General features: G+C 41.4%; 1 protein-coding gene across 1 annotated transcript in view; it reads left to right on the top strand.

The window, feature by feature from the left end:
• Nucleotides 1-21,642, top strand: part of ALPK1 (alpha kinase 1) — a 74,635-nt gene that overhangs the window by 24,189 nt on the left and 28,804 nt on the right. Inside the window, exons 2-4 of the mRNA XM_074950010.1 lie at nucleotides 3,336-3,471; nucleotides 10,534-10,713; nucleotides 15,981-16,135. Of these exons, the coding sequence (XP_074806111.1) occupies nucleotides 10,593-10,713; nucleotides 15,981-16,135 (276 nt within the window). The 5' untranslated portion in view covers nucleotides 3,336-3,471; nucleotides 10,534-10,592. The remainder of the gene's footprint in view (nucleotides 1-3,335; nucleotides 3,472-10,533; nucleotides 10,714-15,980; nucleotides 16,136-21,642) is intronic.

Genomic DNA, 21,642 nt, shown 5'->3' on the forward strand with positions numbered 1-21,642 from the left:
TCTGGAGAGCAATGAAATCTAAATTTTTTACTGACAACTTTTTTTTTTTAAGACCTAAAACAAAGTGCAATGTGAAACTTCACTGTTAGAAGTTTTCTTTCTTAGGTGCTTATTAGTGTGGTGATGTCTTGTTTTCTCAAATAGAATCATAGAACTGGAAGGGACCACGAGAGGTCATCTAGTCCAGTCCCTGCACTCGTCATCAGGATCAAAGTTTTATGTAAATGTCTATTGTTTTTAAATTTCATGGATGTTCCCCTAAAATTCAAAAGAATAATCTCTAATGCTTCATTCTGAATAGATCATTTCCCTTAAAGACTTTATTCCCTTAAAAGCTAAAACAGTTTTGAAATAAATCACTTGAGACCTTTTTTTGTTTTACTAATAAAGAACATTCTTGATGTTCTACTCAGTATCTGTACCACACTGAAAAAAATCTGAAGTTCTCTGAAGAACCATATGAAGGATCCTTAAATGTCCAGTGGATATATTTACAATCCATCCCCAAAGCACTGTTTTTCAATAACGGCCAAGGTAGGTAACAGGGATTCTGTCTCCAATCTTTATTACATTACTCACCTGAGCTCTTTTTCTCAGGGGTCCATATGGCTTACAAATAAAGGTGAGGCCATGCTGAAAGTCCAGTTGTGAATTAGGGATGTTTGGATCCAGTTTCTAATTCACCCCACTACAGAGATAGGAAGCAGCCATCAAGTTTGGCTCCAGACCTGGATCTAAGCTTTCCCAAAGTGTGGGTAAGTGAGGTTAGATGAAGTGTTTTGTTTTGGGCCCATCTCTGCTTATAAGACCAAATTCTGCTTTCCATTACACCAGAACAAATCTTTCTCAGTAATGACATTACTCTGGGTTTACACTGGTTTAACTGGGGGGCAGAATTTGTTCTGTTTTAATAATATCTAACCTATCCACATTAGCTTTTTCTGTAATGCTTATCTCTGTAGAGCCTAATAACAATTCCCTCACTGCTGTGGGCTGTTCTTGATCCCATTTCTAAACACAAGCACTTCTGCTTCAGTTTTGACTAGGGGTGGCTGTGCAGAGGGCGGCTTCCCCCCCCCTCCTTTTGCCTGTTAATTGGCTGAGACCACCAGAATTTGGAGGACACAGATGTCACTGATAGTTTGCCTAGGGAGCACATTCATGCCCATCTGTTGCAGTCTAGAAGGCTGTTCGTATATCCACAAGGCCTTCATTTAATTCTTGTCAGAAAGTAATGTAAATCCAGTTTACCTCAGAGGTCACAGCCGAGATTTATGCCAATGAGCCCCCTGCAATTTACACACACTGTAGTTGTATAGGATGAAAAGAAAGCCTTTCATGTTTGTGCATATTAACAAGAAAGCTTGCCTTTGGAGAGGTTTTTTTGATTGAGGTTCTTCCTTATTTTAATACAGCCAATGCCAGTTGGTATACCCAGCTTTACAAAAAGAAAACATCTAATCTTTAAACCAGAGAAGTAAAAAAATAAAAAGCCCCTAGCAAATAGCTTTGCCATGTCTCTTTCATTATCTCTGACAAAGCAAAGCTTCCATGCACCAGAAAAAAATAATACTCTAGTGAAACACAAGTGATTGTCGGAATATTCAGAAACTGAATTTGCCTGCTGCTGGGGTGATAGTAATACTGATCAGCTGAAATGCTCGCTGGTGATATTTTTTAAAGTCTTTGGTTGCTAGCGTGTTGCTTTTTCCACATGTAGAAAAATTCTAGGACATGAGACCAAATCCTCAGCTGCTGTAAATCGGCATAGCTCCATTGAAATTAATGGAGCAACACCATTTACATGAACTAGGGATTTGGCCCCAAAGTGTTCTGTGACAAGTGCATAAATGCACAGAACTAGTAGTATACATTTTCTACTTCTTCTTTTTTTTTTGTTAAATTGACTTTTCAATAGGAACTGGAAGACTGACAGTGCATATAAACGTGACCCTGACTATTCAGATCTGAAAAGAAAAACAGACTGCTGTGGAAATAAAACCACAACATCTAGACTTCTAAATTTCACAGGTGTGGGGCCCAATCCTGCTCCTGATGGAAGTCAGTGGGAGTTTTGCTACCTACTTCTAAAGGGGACTGGATGAGGCTCTTTAGATTTAATGGATAAAAAATGCAGCACAGGTAAAGACAAAGATTCACAGTGCTCTGCGTAAGCATCTACCTCCAAGTGCTAAAGCACAACCTGTACGTGACTTTGAACGCTTTGCACTTGTATGAATTAGAAGAGAGAGAAAAGTTAAAAGGTTGCATTCTACTAAATGGAATTTACATTTAACTTTAATGCAAATATATTAAAAATAACTGTTTTCATATAAAAATAAAGGATCAGATTTTTTTTAAAAGTTCTTCAAGCAGTTGAGAAAAAATATCACCAAATCATGAACATACAGGGAAGAAAGATGAGAATGTTTTGCTACAGTGAGATGTGTCAGGGTTTCTGAGACAGTCATAGAGGGCCTGATTTTTAGAGAAGTTGATACATTGATTTAACTGGATCTAGATGAACGTTGAGGGTGGGCCTTTCATGTATATCAGTTTTAGACTGATGCAGCCCCACTGACCTAATTGGAGTTACTCCTAGAATCAGGCCCTAAGTCTGCTTAGTGTAGAAAAGGCATCTCTTCCCGCTCTCGGCAATGGGTCTCAGCAGTGGATTTTGCTTTGGGGAAATGCTTTCTGATGTGATTGACATGAAGCTGAGTATCGTGTACACTCTGGAATTTAAACTCAGCTTGAATTTTCCATCAGTAAGGAAGGGTGTGAGGGAGGAGAAGGAGGCACAGCTGACACAAAAATTACAGCAGTGTTTGATTTCTGAGTTTCAGTGTAGCACTTAAAATAATTAAAATGTTTATTTGAAAGTCAAAACAGTCCCAGTCATAAATAACTACCCCATTTCTCAATTGACTGTGCTGAGTCCGAACTGAAATGCCCCTGGGATGAGGTTTAGTTGCTCCCTGTTGGGATTAATCCATAAACGCAGCCTCTACATGGAAATCATCAGGTCTTCGCTTCCCCTCCATTGGTCTCCCTGGAATTATAGCATGGCCTCAATAAGATCAAAATTAGGGTAATATATTTTCAGAGAAAAAAGGCTCAGAAACTCTAACTGGGATTTCAGGACCGTAGCACCGTGAACATTTCCTAAACATTGTTCACAGCTTCTCGAATTGTTATGATGTTTGCTCCATTTTTGGAGTGTCTGTGCTGATTGCTTTTCAAAAACGGTTTCAAAACTGATTGCAGTCTAGTTAGGCGAAGTCCCAACTTTCCTCCTACCCACCATATAACTTAAAATTCCTTTCTTTTGGCAGATGGTGTGCTGTTCTAGCTCAGGGGTTCTGAAACCTTTTCACCGTGCAGTCCACACCTTACTAAAGAGATCATCTCCTGCTGGTCCCCCCCAGCCTCCTACTCTCACTCCTATTTTGTGGCAACTACAGCATTTGTGTAAGTACTACTGGTAGGTATTTTCTGATGTTTTTAATACAATAAAGGTTTTGTCCTCCTTGGGAAAATATTAATTACACTGTCTTCTTTTGCTCTTCAATTCATCTCCTTCTCCATATTCTTTATTCTCCTATTCACAGCTTTCCCTGGAGCCTGATTGTCTTCTCCTCTTGCATGTTTCCCTGCTGTCAGATCTTCCTTTCTTCGGCACATGTTGTGCAACCCCCCCCCAATTCCCTTCTCCTCTGCTCCTTGGCCACATTGCTTTTCTGCCTAGTCACTTTCTTCTCTGTTTTCTTGCCAGTGCTAGCCCGGCATTCTGATTCCCTTTCCTCCCTGCGTCTTGCTCCCCTGAAAATGCTGCTGAGCCACTTGGTAGCTTCTCCCCTGGGCATTCTCGTTTGAGGCTCTTAAATCTGTTCCCAGATGTTGCTCCTGCTCATAACTGACCTCTCCAGTCCACCTGATGGCTCCAGCCTCTGGGACTGGCTTCTGTTTCTCCTCCTCCTCAGTAGCGATGGAGGAGGCTATAGCGCTGGCTCCTCCTTTTTGTGTTCAGCTGTTCCCAGGATCTTGGAGGAGGAGCCAGCACCTTTTGACCTGCCAGCTTTCTCTGCAATCTGCAGGCAGTGTGGGAACCATAGTTATCGAGCTGCTGGTCTAACGCTTGGGAACCTGATATAGGGACGGATACTGAAATATTGAAGCCAAAGGAAACTTTGCAACTGACTTCAAGGTGGTGCAGGACCGGGCCAGGAAAGAGGCCTATGTTTACAAAAATTAATAAATGCAATTGAAAAGTTTTACACCAGTGAAATATACACTCATAATCCTATTAAAGTCTCTCAGTTGTTCCGCTCTGGTGCCCTAAGCCTTCCATCTGCTCATGATAACGTTTGGTCATATACTGGACTTTAGGGTGTTGTATACATAACATGCAAGCTAGGAGTCCCTTTTTATTGGAGGTGAAGAGGTATTTAGCACTCTAATACTATTGGTATTTATTTTATTTTTTATTAAGCTATGTAAGAAATGGCAAAAGAGAGCACCAGAATGAACACATGGCTGCTTTCACCCTGGGGGCCCTTCTGTCATTCACCAACACATGGAAGCTCATGATATACCAACAAATCATACAAATGTTTCATTATTGTACAGCATGTAGACTCACTTTGCGGTGGCATCCACCAAAGAAAATCATGGTGGGTGGTGGGTTTATTCTTTCTTGCCTTTCTTTCTAGCTACTGTGCCGCTCCTTCTTGCTGGCGTGGTATGACAGGCCCAGATTATTGGCTAACAGTCTACACTGACTATATTTTGCATGGGACAGAGGAGGAATAAAGGGGAAAAAAATCTACAAAGGCCAAGTCAGCAAAGACGCTACCAGGTCACTGTATCAATATCTCGGCGATAGTCCAACATGGCATGGGAGAATGGTTTGTTGTGGGATGGTCAGCCCAAACTGGGTAGGATCTAAAATGCCAGTGTTTTCATCCTTGTTCCCAATGGCCTGCAGGAACATAAAACATACTTACTCGGAGAGATGTGGGTTTGCAGGCTGATAGTTTACCAGATAAAAAATATCCTGATGCTATAGTTAGCATTGTTGCAGAGCAGCAAGTGGGAAATGTGAAGAAAAATGGATTGGTTGTCATAATCCTGGGAACAGACTACCTGTTGCCCACTAACAACTGAAGAGTGAGCCAAATTGTTTCCCAATAAAAGTTTTAGGACTTATAGATCAAAATCTACTGTGGTGCTCTATAACTCAAAGAAAACTTATTCTTCCTGACTATACTCTGCAGTTACTATCGAGGCGTAGATCTTTTATGGAAAACTATTTCTGAAGTGGCTAAATATGGAGTTTGATTTTTTTTTAACCCATCATTCACCTTGGGGGCAACTTGGAAGCGGACAGCCTGGAAGAGGTAATTGAATTCCAAGGGGAATAAGTGTTTTCTTGTATATTTGGGGTAGGATTTTGTGGTAACTAGACAAAAATATCCTCAAAACTACTGAAAATCACAGAGTGAGCTGGGGAAACCTATATACACGTTTCTCAAGTCTTAAAGAATAATGGGCCAGATTCCCAGGTCCAGCTGCAATGTATGCAACACAAGTCGGACCATGTTTGCAAAGCTCCCTCTGATTTCCCTGTTCCTTGAGCACTGTGTTTAAGGCCAGCTCCCTGTTCTTTCTTGCTCTAGTGCATTTTTAGCAGAAATTTTTTTTTCTGTGAGCATTTATCTGAAGTTGGGATGATGTGGCCCAAAACATTTCTTCTCCAACCAGCTGCTAATGCACGCTATTTCCAGAGTCAGTGGGGTGTCTCTCTCTCTCTCTCACTACAGAATATATGTGTAAGGAAAAGAGAGAGAGAGTGTGTGTGTAAACTAATACATGTATGTATGGTAATAAAGTGCTCCCCAGAAAAGCAAGTTTTTTTTTTTAAAGAAATCTATTTACATGCAGGAATGGAACTAGGGCCATATGGCAGGGATGATTTGTCTTAACCGGAGATGTACTCATGGGACTGTCACATGCACCCCTTCACAAACAGGATTGTTTAGTCAGATAAATCAATTGGATGTCAGTGTCCCTAATGGTAAATGTAGCTCTGGTGTTTTATAGTAGCTTGAGTTGAGAGCTTTTTTTTTTTTTCTTTGATTGACAGGTAGCCTGTAACTAGATCAATTTCTTTAGCCCTAATGGGACAAGGCGGAGAGTGCTTTGATACTATAAGGTTGTACTTTTCCAGCAATGCTACCAGGTTTAGCAAACTGAAGTTCTCACTACTTATCCCTGTACAAAAGATGCTTAGGAAAAGGAATCTCTGTGAAGCGAAGTTGTGATGAGCCTTTTCCAGTCATCTTGGCAAATCAGTTTGGCTACAATTTCACTTGTTGTTTAGATTTGAAATTTTTTTTGGAGCGGGGGGAAGAAGAGAGGGTAGGTTTTAACCTCAGGATAGTTGTTGTTTGTTTTTAAGTTATCAATAGCTAAATTAGGGTTTAAACATGACTAGCTGACATGATGCTGAACAGGGTTTGTGCCTTATCTATGCTGGATATACTGTTGTGGTCAGTATCCGATAAGTTAATTGGAGTCTTCACTATAATGTTTTGTAGTGAAGACCAGGCCTCCAAGCTACATTGTGTCATTTAGGTGTAGCCTTGTGTTGTGGGGTGATGCAGACCCTAGAGGGACCACAGTCTTAGGGAGCATTATAGCTCCCTCTTTCATTGTCCCCAAAGAGCATCCAGCAGTCCCTCTGCCTGGGGAGCTAAAGAGACCACATCACCACAAAGTAGTTCCTTGCCGTTCCCCTATCTTCTGCTGGCAGTGGAGCTCTGCTGACTGTTCTGCAGGCTTGGAAGAATGCAGAGAACTGGCTCAGGCCTATTTCGATTCCTACCATCACTGAGGAACACTAGGGAGAAGACAGCACTGGTGGAGTGGGGCAATCTTCTATAGGCTTGCTGTGAAAAACCCATCCCTGTTCAGGGACAGCCACCAAATTTGTGAGCATCCCATCCTCCACTGACTCACTTTCAAGCATTAACTGTTACAACGAATGTATTGAAGTCATAATTCCTTCCAGTGGGCTCACGTGAAGTGAACAAAACTCCTGTTAACATAAAGAAGACTAGTGACAGGAGACTGTTCCAGAGGTATAGGACTTAAAAATGAGAATTTGTCACCTGTTTCTCTCCTGAACTGTAACTGCAAAAAGAACATGCTTCATAAATCAATGAAACCCTGAGTAACGTAGGAGTGATTTAAAGGCATGTGCTTGTTCTTTGCAGCATTTAAGTGCCTTCACCACGAGACCATCCTTTCTCTTCCTGTAATCCCTTGCCTCATTCACTACTCATCTTCCAGCTTCTGCAACAAATGCAGATAAAAGGTTGCACAGGTAACTTTATTCTGGCATTTCCTGACTTTTGAGTGCTCGACTTTGCAACCTTAATAATGTTTAATTGTTTATTACACACATAGTTTGTGTGTAATTTCCAACTGGAAAAAAAACCCCAGAAATTCCATCAGGTGGTATGATATTGACACCCACACGGGTCATCGGCAGAACTGGAACCTTTAGAGCCACCACACTGACCTCGGCTAGAGGTAGCAGGTTGTCATCCTGTATGTGGACCAGCATTGGCGCAGGATGAGAGAGTTTGCCAGGGTTTCAGAGATATTTGCTGACCGCTGAGGAGTGGGGAGACTCGGAGATCTTGGGTTCCATTCCAGGCTCTGTAGGGCAGTGTTCTGCAATGGGCACAGACTTTTCTGCTGTGCCCCCCCAAAATGTGGTCATTTCTGTCCCATCCTTTCCAATGTGGTCCTGCCCTAATCCTGTCTCTTCCTCACCCCTTGCTCCTTGTCCCAATCCCATTCTCCTCACCTAGCCAGTCCCAGTCTCCACTCCTCAGGGTTTTGATACCAGTCCCAGTCTACTTGCCCAGAAAGTCCTAGGTCTATCACTGTAGCCTATAGGTATAGGTATGTGCTAGGGGAAGCCTGGGTATAAATGAAGGGAATAATGCAATGAGCCTACAAAGCCTCAAGGTCTGTAAAACAGTAGCATAGCCAAACTAATTAAGGTATAAGGCCCCAAAATCCTTGACATAAGTAGCTAATCAAGAGCAACCATAGATCACAAGATAGAATGCTGTAATAACTAAACTGCTGATAGGTAATCACAAGATGGGAATTTTTTTTAGGATAGTTTTAGTTAGGGACATCAGATGCCTGATCACAAGAATGCCTTTGAAAACTAATTGACATATTTGCTAATAAGCGTGTGGGGAAAGGATTAGTAACCTTTAGAAGAAAGGTACCCCAACATAGCACCATGAGGAGTTACAAATAAGGAAAAGGGGCTGAAGCCCCTACTGACTATGCATTAGTGGTATCAGCATAACGCATTATGAAAGTTGTACCCCAGCCTGTATGCCTTGAGAGGGAGAGACGTAGCTCTTGGGAGATACCAGGATGACGACCACTCGTGATGGTGAGGAAGAAGATAACTAACACTTAAGATTGTTTTGCAAGGGATGGGGATAAGTATATGGATGCTCCATGCATTTTATCTTATTTCTGCCTGGTTTGCTGGGTTGGAGTGTTTGTGAATTTGCTAATTGGATTAATAAAACTGTTATAAACCAGAGTGTGCATGTTACATTAGGATGTACATGGTTGTAACAGTAGTTCTGATAATACTGGGCCTAATCTTGATACAAGAACCTACCAAACTTCAGAGTGCTAATTAGGGAAACTAAATTAGTAATATAATCAACATACAATTAATAGATCAGGCAACATCGCTTTGGACTTCCCATCCCTGTCTCTACCCTTCTCCTTATCCAGCCATTCCCAGTCACCCCATCTTTTTAACCCAGTCTCACTGACCAGCAAGTCCCAGTACCTTTCCTTCTAGCTCATCCAATCTGTCTGTCTCCCCCAAGTCTGGCCTCCAGTTGCCCCTTCCCCATGTTTTCCAGTCACAATTTTCCTTCCCAGGCTCCTTGTCCAATCTCAGTGTTTGCCCCCCAACTCTTTGTCCCAGTTACTACCCAGGTTCCTTATGCCAATCTATCCCTCACTCCCCTTGCAGGTCCAGCTCTTGTCCCCTCTGCATTCGAATCAAGCAGCTTTGTCCTCCAAACTGCCTGGGCCTAACAGCCGGGTCATTGACAGGCTTTCTGTTCTCAGTTTCAGGACCCTGACCTGAACCTGGACTCAGCCCAGCCTGCAGCAGCTCTGAGATGCAATGCAGGGAAAGCCCTGCTCAGTCCTGGGTTGGAGCATGCCTGGTACAACTGGAATCTTTGGGGAATTTCAGTACTAAAATCAAGTGTCTTCTGAGCAGGCGTCAACTTCAGTTTTTCAAAGGCTTATAACTTGGCCAAAGTTTGGAATATTTTCACAGGGTCATCAAAAGACTCATCCCTGACACAAAGGCAACCCCATGCCAAACTTCAAGTCCCTGCTCCAAAATGGGGGGACACTAGAAGTTCTCAAAGTGAAGGTCACCAAAATTTAACAGGGGCAAAACAATGTATCTTTCTCTAATATGATTCTTAGAAATGGCCAAACCATTTCAGCTGAAATTTTTCTAAAAACTCCAGTCTGAAGCAGACTCCCAACATGGAAAATTTCAGCCAAAATGGTTTACGTTCGACAAAGTTATAAGCAACTGAAAACAGGATCTTATAATGGGAAATGTCAGGCAATTCTAATAATAGGCAGTGCTACCAGCCCCACCCAAAATATAAAAAACAGTCCTCTTCCCCCTCTATGTTCTAAGGTGGCTGTTGTAGCTGAATTCCATAGTTTTCTGTAATTTCAGGCTAGATTTTTTGTGTATAGTTTGTCTACATCACACTGTGTTGAGAGCCATTGAATCAAACACTAGTATCTCTAGATATAGATTCTGAAATCTTGAATGTTGGGACAGATTCCTTTCAAGATATTATTTAGAGAGAATATTGTATTGGGGGATTAGCAGCGTGTGTTGTTGATTAGGGAAGTTTGGGGGGAGGATGCATAGGAGAGAGCTGCATACTACGATGCCCATGAGTAAAAAATTATACAGCCTAACTATTCCCTACAGGCTCCACTAAGCATATGCCATGTCACCCAGCAAGTGTTTGAAAATTCACTGTAATTCTGTGTTTAAAAGGTCTACAATTCGGTTCAAACTAAAAGCACTTGACTGCGTGAGTCTCCTAAGTGAAAAGGGATTCAGTGCACCCTGGCTAGTCACTTCACTGCTTGTGATTTTACGGCTCCATTGAAAAGCAAGCCCTTTCTCTCTGCTCTCTGGTACCTCTGAGATGTTTGCCTTGCACAGTTTGTCACAGAGACCCTGCAGTTATTTCACACACTCCTCTAATAAAGTCTTCCGGGGCTGTCATGTATTTCCCCTATTATCTCTCCCTGCTTGAGTCTCGCAGATAATTGATGATGCTTTAGTTAATCATCTTCCCTCTCTTTTGTTCACCAGGTACCTCAGCCTTGAAGGGATCCTTTTCATTTAGAATTTGTGTCTTCTCCTAGGTAATTGATCACTGCTCACCCAGGGACGCCCGATTCGCAGCAGAGTGGGAGCAGGCATCATGAATAATCAAAAAGTAGTGGCTACACTGCTTCAGGAGTGCAAGCAAGCGCTGGATGTGCTCTCACCCAAGCTGTCTGATGCATCGGAGGAAGACAAGAGAGAATACCAGCAGTGCAAAGGTGAGGTCCCAGCGAGAGGCCCCAGGAACAAACCAGCACATTGTTGTGAACTTCCTTGCCACAGTGACACATCCCCATCCCTGTCCTATTTTTCTTCTTGCAGAAGATCAGTGTCAGGAGCTGACTGGATTTCTAGGGCATGAATGGGATGTGGGCTACAGGCAGGCAGGGAAAGAAGCCCACTTTGTTGCAGTGAATTGCTGTCAGTTCCAATTTTAGGCTTCAGTAAACATGAGCCTATAAGGAGCAGTTTAGTTTGGGAAGAACAATGCCCAAAAGTTTGCTGATGCACATAAATTTCAATTATTAAAAAAAAGATGCAACTTCTGAATGCTGACACTTATTTACTTTCCTTTCACGAGGAATTTGTGTGTTGCTTATGTATTTAACAGTTTCTCCTCATAAAAAAAATTTCACCATTTGAATCTCTTTCTTGTAAAACATGCAACACCTCTACAAGTGGTGTTCCAAGAAAAAACACTTGCAATATCCATATTGAAAGAATAACCTTTGCCGTTTAATATTTGGAATAAATACATGCAAAATGAGTGCTAGGATGGAAGAGTTTTACGTTGCCTGTCCTATGGAGAAGCTAGCATTTATTTCAGCATTGTGTGATGCTTGGTGTTTTGAATTATTTCAATTCCAGTGAAATTTAAATTTGCATTAGACATGAAAACCTGCAGAATGTTACAGTTAGTTCTATTCTCTTGTAATAAGCTTTCCAAGGGACTACCCAACCTTACACCATTGTAGCTTTTATTTTGCATTTGAAGAAATCTTTTGAGTTTTCACTACTGAATTTGTTTTCTGAGTGTCTTTCTTTCTGTCACCAGCTGGAGAGTATGCCTCTTCTGTTTTGCCACACAGAAAAATTACTCATGCAATGAATACGAAGGAAAATATTAATAGTTGAATCTGAGATTTTTTAAAAAGCACCAAAACCCTTTTTTTTTTTTAAATCGGAGAGTGCACATGCCTCTTGCCAACTAGTTCACTTGTCTGTAGTTGGTATTATATACATTCAGTGCATTCTCCCCACTTTGCATGAGTGAGTCAATCATAATATTATTTAGTCCATTCTTGACCCATTTTGTATTCTAGTCTGCTTGGAACAGATTTTCAAACCCGTGCTCTTACTGGGAGGTCAGCTGGCTATCAAGCACCTCAGTTAGTTTCTGAGCATGGTTGTGTTTGAGGGTAGTGGATAGGTTTCTGTTATAGATACGGGAAGATTTTTCTTTTTCTACAAAGGGTACTTTGTTTTCTCATCACAAATTCCTTTAAGCTTTATCACTCTTTAGAATGGGCTGTTGAACTCCTAATCAGGTAACGCTTTCTTCTCCATCCTTCTCTTCTTCTTTTCTCCTATTAAATGCCACAAAGCATGAGAAATAATCAGTTTAGTTCCAGACAAGGTAAATCAGTGCCCTTATAGTTACTAAATTAGACATGGCCCTTCAGGTAAACTGCTTCAGGAAGTGAGTGATCAGAGACTGAAGTGAGGCTCAGGCTTTTCTTAGGAACGGCTGCCATGGGCTGGCTAAAAGAAGAAAATCCACTTGCAATGGGGCAGTGATAATAATATTAATACCTAATCATAATTGCTGTCTCTGTGTGTATTCCACTGGAGGGCACAGACTGCAGGTTGGCTGGATGATCTCAGACTGCAGATCCCCTTTCCTATGGCAGGTGGCTTTTAAACAGCAGTAACAATCAGATTGTGATATAACTGATTCATCAAGCCCACATGTGCTTCCAACAGAATGGCATTAGTACAGGGTCACTTATGGCAGCAGTTTGAGCCAAGGGGATTCTCTGAACACAAACGCTGAGGGTTTTTCTTCTCTCCCCTCCCACAGACGTTGCCTTTGTCAAACTGGTTTTCGGACCAAACACAGGAACTGAAAACCAAACGCACACACAAATGGGGAAAAAAAGAATCCTCACCATACCTTATTTAAGGTTTTTTGTTTTGTTTATAAATCCTTCAAATCAGCTTCAGTGTAGTTTCATCTCGTTCTTCAGCCCTCCTAATTAGCAGTGAATTTACATTGCTTACAGAGATAACACAGCCAGGCCATAAAATCGGTGGTGCTTGGATTTTGGCTGAAGAATACAATGTTATTTATAGTTGCCACTGCAATATTTTATGGTTCCATAGATGATGTTACAATGCACAACACAATACAATAATTGTATTTATTGCAGTCACATCCAGAGGCTCCAGTAAGGTTTGGTGCCCCATTCTACTAGGCACATTACAAATGCTTAAGAAGACCTGCTCCCAAAGACAATCGAAGACTCATTGACTTTCAGTGAGACTTAGGTTCGTAAGGCCCAGATTCTCAAAGGTACTTAGGCACCTTACTCCCATTGAAAACTCCCACTGATTTCAGTGGGAGTAAGGCACCTAAGTACCTTTAAGGATCTTGGCCTAAGTGCTCAAGTCACTTTGGAAAATGAGACTAAAGTTCCCAAGTGACTTAGGTGCTTTTGAAAAATTTATCCTAAATTCTTTTTTAACTAACACAGCATCAAGGACATTTGGTTAAGATAATAAGAAAGAATTAGGCCATATTCTATCCTTTGTTTTTTATTGTATCCAAATGGGAACAGAGTCCACCTGCAGGATCGGGGCCTAATTAAAATAAAATGTTTAATGCAAACAAACAATAGCAGGTTAAGGGTAACAGTAATACAGTTATGCTCTCAGAGAGCCTGCCTATGAGTGTCCCAAACCACATTACTTACTAGTTTTGTAATGCCTGATGCTGTTACTGTCCTCTGTATGTCGGTATTATTTAATTCAGTGTGCTTTTTTTTTTATTGGGGAGGGGGAAGATGAGGAAGAAGAAAGGGAGAGATTGGCAGCATTCGGAAGTTGCAAACAGTGGGGTGCAGCAAGTCAATATCAGCAACTGTTAAATCCATTAACTACAAATGTCTGAGTCAAAGAAGTCACTCTGGCAGAAAAGTTGACTCTGGCAACTCTGCAGATATTGCCTGCCTGCCTGCCTGTCCTCTTCCTTCTGCTGCTGCCGTTGCGGCTCTGGGCTGAAGGGGAAGCTGGGAGATGAAACGCTCCTCTGCTGGAGGTGTCAGCCACATGGGACAACCCAGTAGCATATCCGAATGGCACCTTCTGGGACTCAGTGTCTCCAAGCAGGCTCCACCATGCTCCACTGGGGAGGCGGCCAGGGGAAACTTCCTCTTCGTTTATTAAGGTTACTGTACATAAAAACAGGTTTCAGAGTAACAGCCGTGTTAGTCTGTATTCGTAAAAAGAAAAAAGAAAAGGAGTACTTGTGGCACCTTAGAGACTAACCAGTTTAAAAGGCAGGATCTTAGTTCTGTCCTCTTTGTGGTCAGCCAGGTTTCCCTCAGTCCTATTTATGTGTCACCACAGTTGTTATCATAGAGTTGCTGTTGGCACTGGGAAGAGGTGAGCATGCTACATAGTTGTAATCCCCTCTGTCCATTCCATTGAGCCAGATTTCCATGCCTTTACTCTCCGCCGTACTGTGCAGCCGTGTGAATAATACAGTCAATGCCCAGACAGTGCTTCAGAACACTGGGGAATCCTGGCTGCTCGTGGGGTGGTAGCAACATATAACTGCAGTGCAATGTCACTTGAGTGAGATAATATGTGCAAGAATTTGGGCATAATTTTAAAGGCAACTTTTGAAAATTTGGCCCTGAATGTCAGGGCTTCCATCATTTTCCAAGGAAAACTATTCTACAGCCCAATAGATCTCACTATCAGTAAATTGACTTTAATAAGGATAAGAAATGTAGGTTTTAATTTATTATCTCTAAGATATGATTTTGTAGAAATGTAGAAGTACATTTAGCTCATTATGTCATTAAGCAATGATGATCTCAGAACAGGATTTTTTCTGGGGATCAATGACCAGCTAAGGCTAGATACATAGCTGATGATTGCCATTAATCCCAGCTGGTCAATAATCCCTGGTTAATCCACTTTTATTAGCACTGGGAGTCATCAAGTTCTGGTAGTTAGCATAGAGGTCTGAGAGTCATGAGACCGGGATTCATGCCTAGTCTATTCTATTCCTAACTCTGCCACTGACTCACTGTGTGACCTTTGGCAAATCACTGAGGGGCTGAGCGTGCAACATTCCACTTGAAGTCAATGGTAGTGTTGGGTGCTCTTCACCTCAGAAAATCAGGCCTTTAACCTCACTGTGCCTCAGTTTTCCCATCTGTACAATACCCATTTTAAATAGGACTTAGAGATCCTCAGATGTAAGGCACTGCCAATGTGGAATTCAAAAGTGTAAAATTGGCCTAATTCTGCTTCCATTGAAGTCAGTGGTCCATTGGCTCCAGCAGGAGCAGGGTTGATCTATGCAGAACACTTCTGAAAAGTCTACTGTATATGTTATGGAGTATTATTACTTCTAACATAAACTGAAAATGAAGCATAACAGTACAGGCACATGTTGCCAGATCCTCAGCTAGTGTAAATCAGTGTAGCTCCATGGTCTACAAAGGAACTACCCGACTGCATAGAAGATTTGGTCCATGGATTTTCTGTATGGATGATGCAGTTTCAGCTGGTAAATACAGGGCATTTGTAGAGAATTAATTGCCTGTGCCATACATCAGCCATTCAAATGGACTGAATAATTTCTTCTTTGTTTTCCTACGTAACTGAGTTTTATTACTCCGTTCACGGTGGTACTGGGAGTGTGTGTCTGCGCGCGCGCGGGGGGGGGGGGAATCCATAATTATTTCTACTACTGCAGGTTGAATAATTCATTACCAATGACCTTTGTGGCAAATGTGGACACTGAAGAATTATTTAACAAACTCTCCCAGCCTTCTAATTATCTTAGTCCTTTTTAGTCATTAGCAGATTTCTAATACAGTCTTTAGCAAAGGGGATAGGTTTACCAAGCTGTTGGATTAATTCACTCAGCCAAAAACCCTGTTCTCACTTTGGGGAAAATGTTTCCTACGTTTCTTTCTCTAGTTCTTCACGCATAGATGGCCACCAAAGTGTTTTACTTCCTGCTAAAAACCTTTTTAATGGCTGGCAGCCCCAATTTACCTGCAGGGCATAGCAGAGCAACTGATGAGACGCACCCCTCTCATTATTACTCTTGTGACAAAAACCAACAGCTTGTAGTGACTGAGAAGAGGTGCAGGCAAGGGAATGCTTTTTGCAGGTTAAATGCTACATCATAACACTAGAGGCTGAATCGTCTGCAATTTCCTTACCTGCACTTTGACCTTTTCAGCTTCGCTCCCTGATGATCTAAGGACCCTTATTGAAGAGGCAAAGGAAATGAAGTGGCCCTTCGTGCCAGAGAAGTGGCAATACAAACAAGCCATAGGCCCAGAAGACAAAACAAACCTGCAAGATATGATCAGTGCAAGGCTGCATGAATTACTGGTATGAAGTTCAACACACCTGTTCCTTTAAAATCTACAAATGCAATTCTTGAATGTATAGTGCCCTAGTCCACTATATTTACTGCTACACAGATGACGCCATTCCTCACTGTAATTTAGCAGACAATGATTTTGTTAATGAACTGATCAGCGGAAGCAGCTATCAGAAAAGGGCCAATCACACACAGACTAGGTATGGGACTCCATGATTTCCCTCGCTTAATTCCCCAGATGAGACGGAGTTCCGACTAGTTTGAACAGCTTAGAATCATTCCCGTTGTGATTTTAATGTATCCGTATCCTGGAGACAGTGGCTTTGTTTCATCACTCTCCATGGAGTACCTAATCTACAGATAGCGTAGACATAACGAAAGGTGGAAGGATAAAGGATAGTATTGCTGTTCAGAAACTGGGAGCCCAGTCCTGCACCCATTGAAATTAATAGTTCTTCCATTGATACCAGTGTGAGCAAAATCAGGCCCTACTGTTATATTTCTGGGCTGTGGGCTAGCTGGGACTCAGACTTGAACTTGAGATCTAAGATGATGTTCACTCCCATTCCCAGCTGGCAACCCAATGAGAGCCTTTATGTTGGATGTTAAGAGACTCTCTTGCTATGCCTGGTAGTGGGGGGAAATGGCCTAACTCAGAGCACAGCACATAGTGGAGTAATGAGTCCCAGTGGACAATGCAGGAGGTGGGCATCAGAGGGTATGTATATGATGTAATTAAAAACCCATGGCTGGCCCGTGCCAGCTGACTCAGGCTCGTGGGGCTCTAGCTAAGGAGCTGATTAATTGCAGCATAGATGTTCGGAGCCCGGGCTCTAGGACCCTCCGATGTGGGAGGGACCCAGAGCTTGGGCTATAGCCCGAGCCTGAACATCTATACTGCAGTTAAACAGCCCTTTCACCCAGGCCCCGCCAGTGAAAGTCAGTTGGCATGGACAAGCCGTAGGTGTCTAATTGCAGTGTAGACATACCCAAAAAGGCTCCAGGCAGGATATAATGGGTGGAAGCAGTGACATCTCCATGTGTACAAATATTTTGCTACTGTATAATGGTACAGGAAAGAAAGTATCTCAAATATTAAAGGAAAAATGTTTGCAGAACCTAAAAGGACTTTGATAGTATTCCCCGTGGCAGGACTAATTATATAAATGGGCAGGAGTATGCCTACATGGAATGATTTGTTCATTAATACAAAACAAAAAATAAAAATAACTTTACTTCATTTATGCTGTTTACTGATCTTTGTACTTGACGCATTTGGGCCAGGGATGGCCTTTGTTCTGTTTTTGCCTGGCACAATGGGGTCCTGATCCAGGACTGGGGCTCCTAGTGGCTATGGTAATACAAACAATAAATAATAATAATAATAGATTCGTCACTTTCACTTTATTAGCCCCTTTAACGTTCCAGTGATCTTGCACTACTGTGATGCTGTTGTGTTCAGGTTTCCAGCAACAGAGGAGAATGTTTAAATCCTCCCAGAAAACTTTGCATTGACATTTAAAATAAAATCCTGAAATACATATTTATATAATATTTTGTAAAACCTGATTTTAAAAAAATACAGAACTCTTTTAGTTCAATGATAGCGCAGAGTAAGGAATCCTCTCATGAGTGAGGTCATGTGGGATTGGGCCCTCAGTTTTGGAACGAAACTCCACAACAGAAACCTGCAAAAATGTGTTTCTGCGTCATGCAAGAAACCCCTCTGATTTAAATGGGGTTTTTCACAAGAGTAAGGGTTACTCACCCAAGAAAGTGTTTGTAGGATTGAGTCCTAAACAATCAATATCTGGTGCATAAAGACCCAAGCCTGGAAGGTGATGAGTTCAAGCTAAACAAACTGGATAAAAAAACAACACTTTTTCTCAGCCTTTTCCAGTTATAGAAATATTAAGTGTTGCTTGTTTGTATATTTTAAAGTCAAGTGTGATATTTAGGTTCCTGGTGCCTGTTTAAAAACAGAGTTAAAACTAAAGATGAGGCGATGCCAGTTTTCCTCTCCCTTACAGTGAGGTACATCAGGACTAGTGAGCAGAATTACACTGCTGCAAGTGAAAGGGGAGTCAGGCCCAAGAAACCTGGGGAGAAATCCTGGCCGCACTGACATGAATGGCAAAACTCTTAATGACTTCACTAAGGCAGGGATTCCATTCTTGATCTTGTATACTTCACTGGGAGCCAGGCCTGAGTAAAGCCGACAAGTTTTGGATCCAGGAACTTCAGTCATATTTTTTATACATCAGCACAAGTCGCTTTAAAAAAAGAAAATTGGAAGCTTGAGTTGAACACCTTACATGTTACTAATAAGTGGGGAGGGTTTGCTTTCGTACGCTCCACTGATAAGGAGGATTTTATTGTAATTCTGAATTTATTTTGGTATTTTCTTTTTTCTCTTGGTGTGTGTGGCCCTAGACAGAAATTTATGGCAGAGGCCGACCTCCTTTACAATCCTCACAAAGCTTTCTAACTTTGGAGCATTTGTCTGCTCTCTCCCAGGACAAACACCTGCAGTAAACTCCCCAAGAAAGCTGGAAAGATAGGAGATTAATGTGGCTGTAATAGCGGAGCAGTGTTTTCAGCATTATGCCCGCTCCCCAGGTAGATGGGTCTTTTCTGAGATGATACCAATTATTTATTGCTGAAACATCTGTTGATAACTGCAGCTGCCCTTGTTAAACAAAGCATATCATGGGGTCACAGACTATAGGGACCTAAAATCCTACCGCATGCTAGTTTTAAACCATTCACCAATACCCCCTGAAATCAATGGGTTACCGTCTTCTTCAATGTTTCATCATGCCATTGAAAATACTTTGTAAACACTGTGCTGCCCTTCCCCGTGTGCTTTGAAGTATTATTTCATCTTCATCGGTAATTTATATTCCAGTACTATTGTACTGTGGGGAAAAAAGGGAAAACCTTTTTTGTTTTCCATTTAATTGTAGATCGACTGACATTTTGACCTGTATTATTAGTATTAGTCAGGAAAAGGGATTTTTTCTCTCCTTCTCATCCCCCTCCCCCCCTTTTTTTTCTTAATTTTAAATAAAATTTCAAGGCAGAGCAAGAGCTCCTTCAGCTCTTTGAATCAAAGGCTGGGGGAAAATGAGGCTGGAAAGGAATGTTTACAGTTTGATGAGGAAAGATAAAAGTCTGAACAACTTTTTTTTTTTTAACGTGGAGGGCAAAGAGATAATTAAATTCTCTAAAAGAAAAATAAGCCTTTGTAAATATTGAGGAAAACCTTTAACAATTTTCATCTCCATTTATGCTAAATTATTATGTTTAGAATAAGTTCTTAAATTTAATGAACTAAGGTTTGTAAAGTACTTTGTGATCTTGAATGGAAGGCGCTTTATTACCATAGAGCATTGTTGCTATTATGAAGTGTCAGATTTTGATCCCCTTACTCAAGTTGTGTAATGACTTACTTGGTGAATAGTTCGTTGATTTCTTGGTTCTGCTCAAAGGGAGTGAGTGTATTGGAATTTGGTCCTCAGCATTTGGCTTATTCTCACATTTTTAAAACTGGTGTATCAGTTCCTGGCTGCTGAATCTGGAGGAGGCACAAATAATTTGTCTGACCTATCAAGGTGAGACGGCTTACGTCATCCTTTTAAACTGCTCCGCTTAGTATTTGTTTCAGAATTTTTGCTTTTCCAATGTGACTAAAAGATTATTTCCCTCCCCCACAATTTTTTTTTTTTTTAGTCCTATTTGGGCCAAATTCAATGGGAATCTCCCCTGCATCTCTGATGAAAATTCACGGGCATATCCGAATGACCATCCCAATTTAACTGGCTCAACAAAGCATTTCTCACTTTTTTTAAACAAACAGGTTTTTAAAGGAGTGGTCAGCTAAAAGTGAGCATATCCCGCAGCTAGCTACAGTGGACCTCATTCTGCAGGCCTTCTTCAGCCAAAATTCCCACAAAGTGGTATTTTTGCTGAGTAGAGACTTCAGGATGGAGCTCTTTATTTGTACCTAAGCCTAAAAAATGTTCCAGTTGTCAGTGAGATCCTACTGCTTCCAAACCCCAAACATTTGGAAGCATTAGGATTTTTGGTTTACTTATAAGACTGCTTTTGTTTTCCCTTGTCAGACCTTGGTTGCAACCTTAAATCTGGAAGGGTTATGCCCTCTCCATAAGAAAATCACACACACACCTGCAGGACTAAGACAGGACTCCTGGTTCTTCTGTTCCAAAACCTGAGGCTTCTGCTGCTTATATTAGCTCTCTGAACAATCTCTGTTAGCTAAGCTATAAGCTATCAAAATGTCCCTATGTTCTGCTATCAGCCTATAGAGGGCAACATGCCCACACACACACGTATGTGAGTAGCTTCATTGTGGAACAACTATATGCTCATGAGCAGTCATCTTGTGGCTACTCATGTCATTTAGTGATTTACTGGATTAGGGCCGTATCCTGCTCTTACTGACGTAAATGACAAAAATCTCCCATGAGATTAATGGGAGCAGGATTGCACCCTGTTATAGTAATTGTTGTATTTATTATATTAAATATTTGTAATTATCACGGACCAGGATGCTATTTTGCTGGGTGCAGTACAAACACAGAACAAAAAGATAGTCCCTGCACCCAAAGAGCAAGAGGGCAAATGGGTACAGATAGACAAGGAAATAATGAGATAATACTTGTCACCATAATGGGCAGTGGTCTCATCAGCAGCCTAGCCATTGACAAGTTTTTTGTAGGCATGAGGGCAAAGAAGAGTTACCCTAAACCATCCACAAGAACCATTAATAACTTTGCTTATTGAAAATCTGTTTTCTTTTTCAAATGTAGCCAGCATATGAAGTTTCAAGGAAATTTAACTACATGGAAAGCTGGAAGGGGTAAGAGTAAGCCAGTTTTGACTAGAGGGAGACCAGCCTTAAACAGAAGTCAATTTCAAGTAATGATAACTCTTTCTTATTATTAGAGTAGTGCCAAGGGACCAGCCAAGACTGGGTCCACACATGGTGCTAGGACCTGTACACACAAGTAGACAGTCCCTGCCCCAAAGAGCTTGCAGGTTAACTAGATAGGAGAAACACAGGATGAGGGCAAGTGGTATAACTCACAAGCAGAGTGAACAATGTAAAACAATATTTAATGACTGTTAACTAAAAATACATTTTCTGCCAGGTTTGAAGAAAATATGTTAATTTATTTCTATGTCCTCACAGTAAATGTGGCAATTTTCAGACCAAAACAATTTTCCAAGGCAAAGTTATTGGGAGATTGTGGGGAGGCAGTCTAAGATAGGCTATTGTAATGGGAACTAGTTGCAACCTTAACTTCAGGAAAGCTTATTCAGTCCTTACATGGGCAAAATTCCATGAAGTTTAATGGGAATATTCAAGTCAATGGGAATTGTGCCTTAATGAGGACTGAATACGCTTTCCTAATGACTTTACCTAATGAAATGTTTAGAGGCTAACATTAGAGAAACAGTCCTGATTAAGATGCCACAGGTGTGCCTGACA

Source organism: Natator depressus, chromosome 4, assembly GCF_965152275.1.
Source record: "Natator depressus isolate rNatDep1 chromosome 4, rNatDep2.hap1, whole genome shotgun sequence".
NCBI classification, from domain to species: Eukaryota; Metazoa; Chordata; order Testudines; family Cheloniidae; genus Natator; species Natator depressus.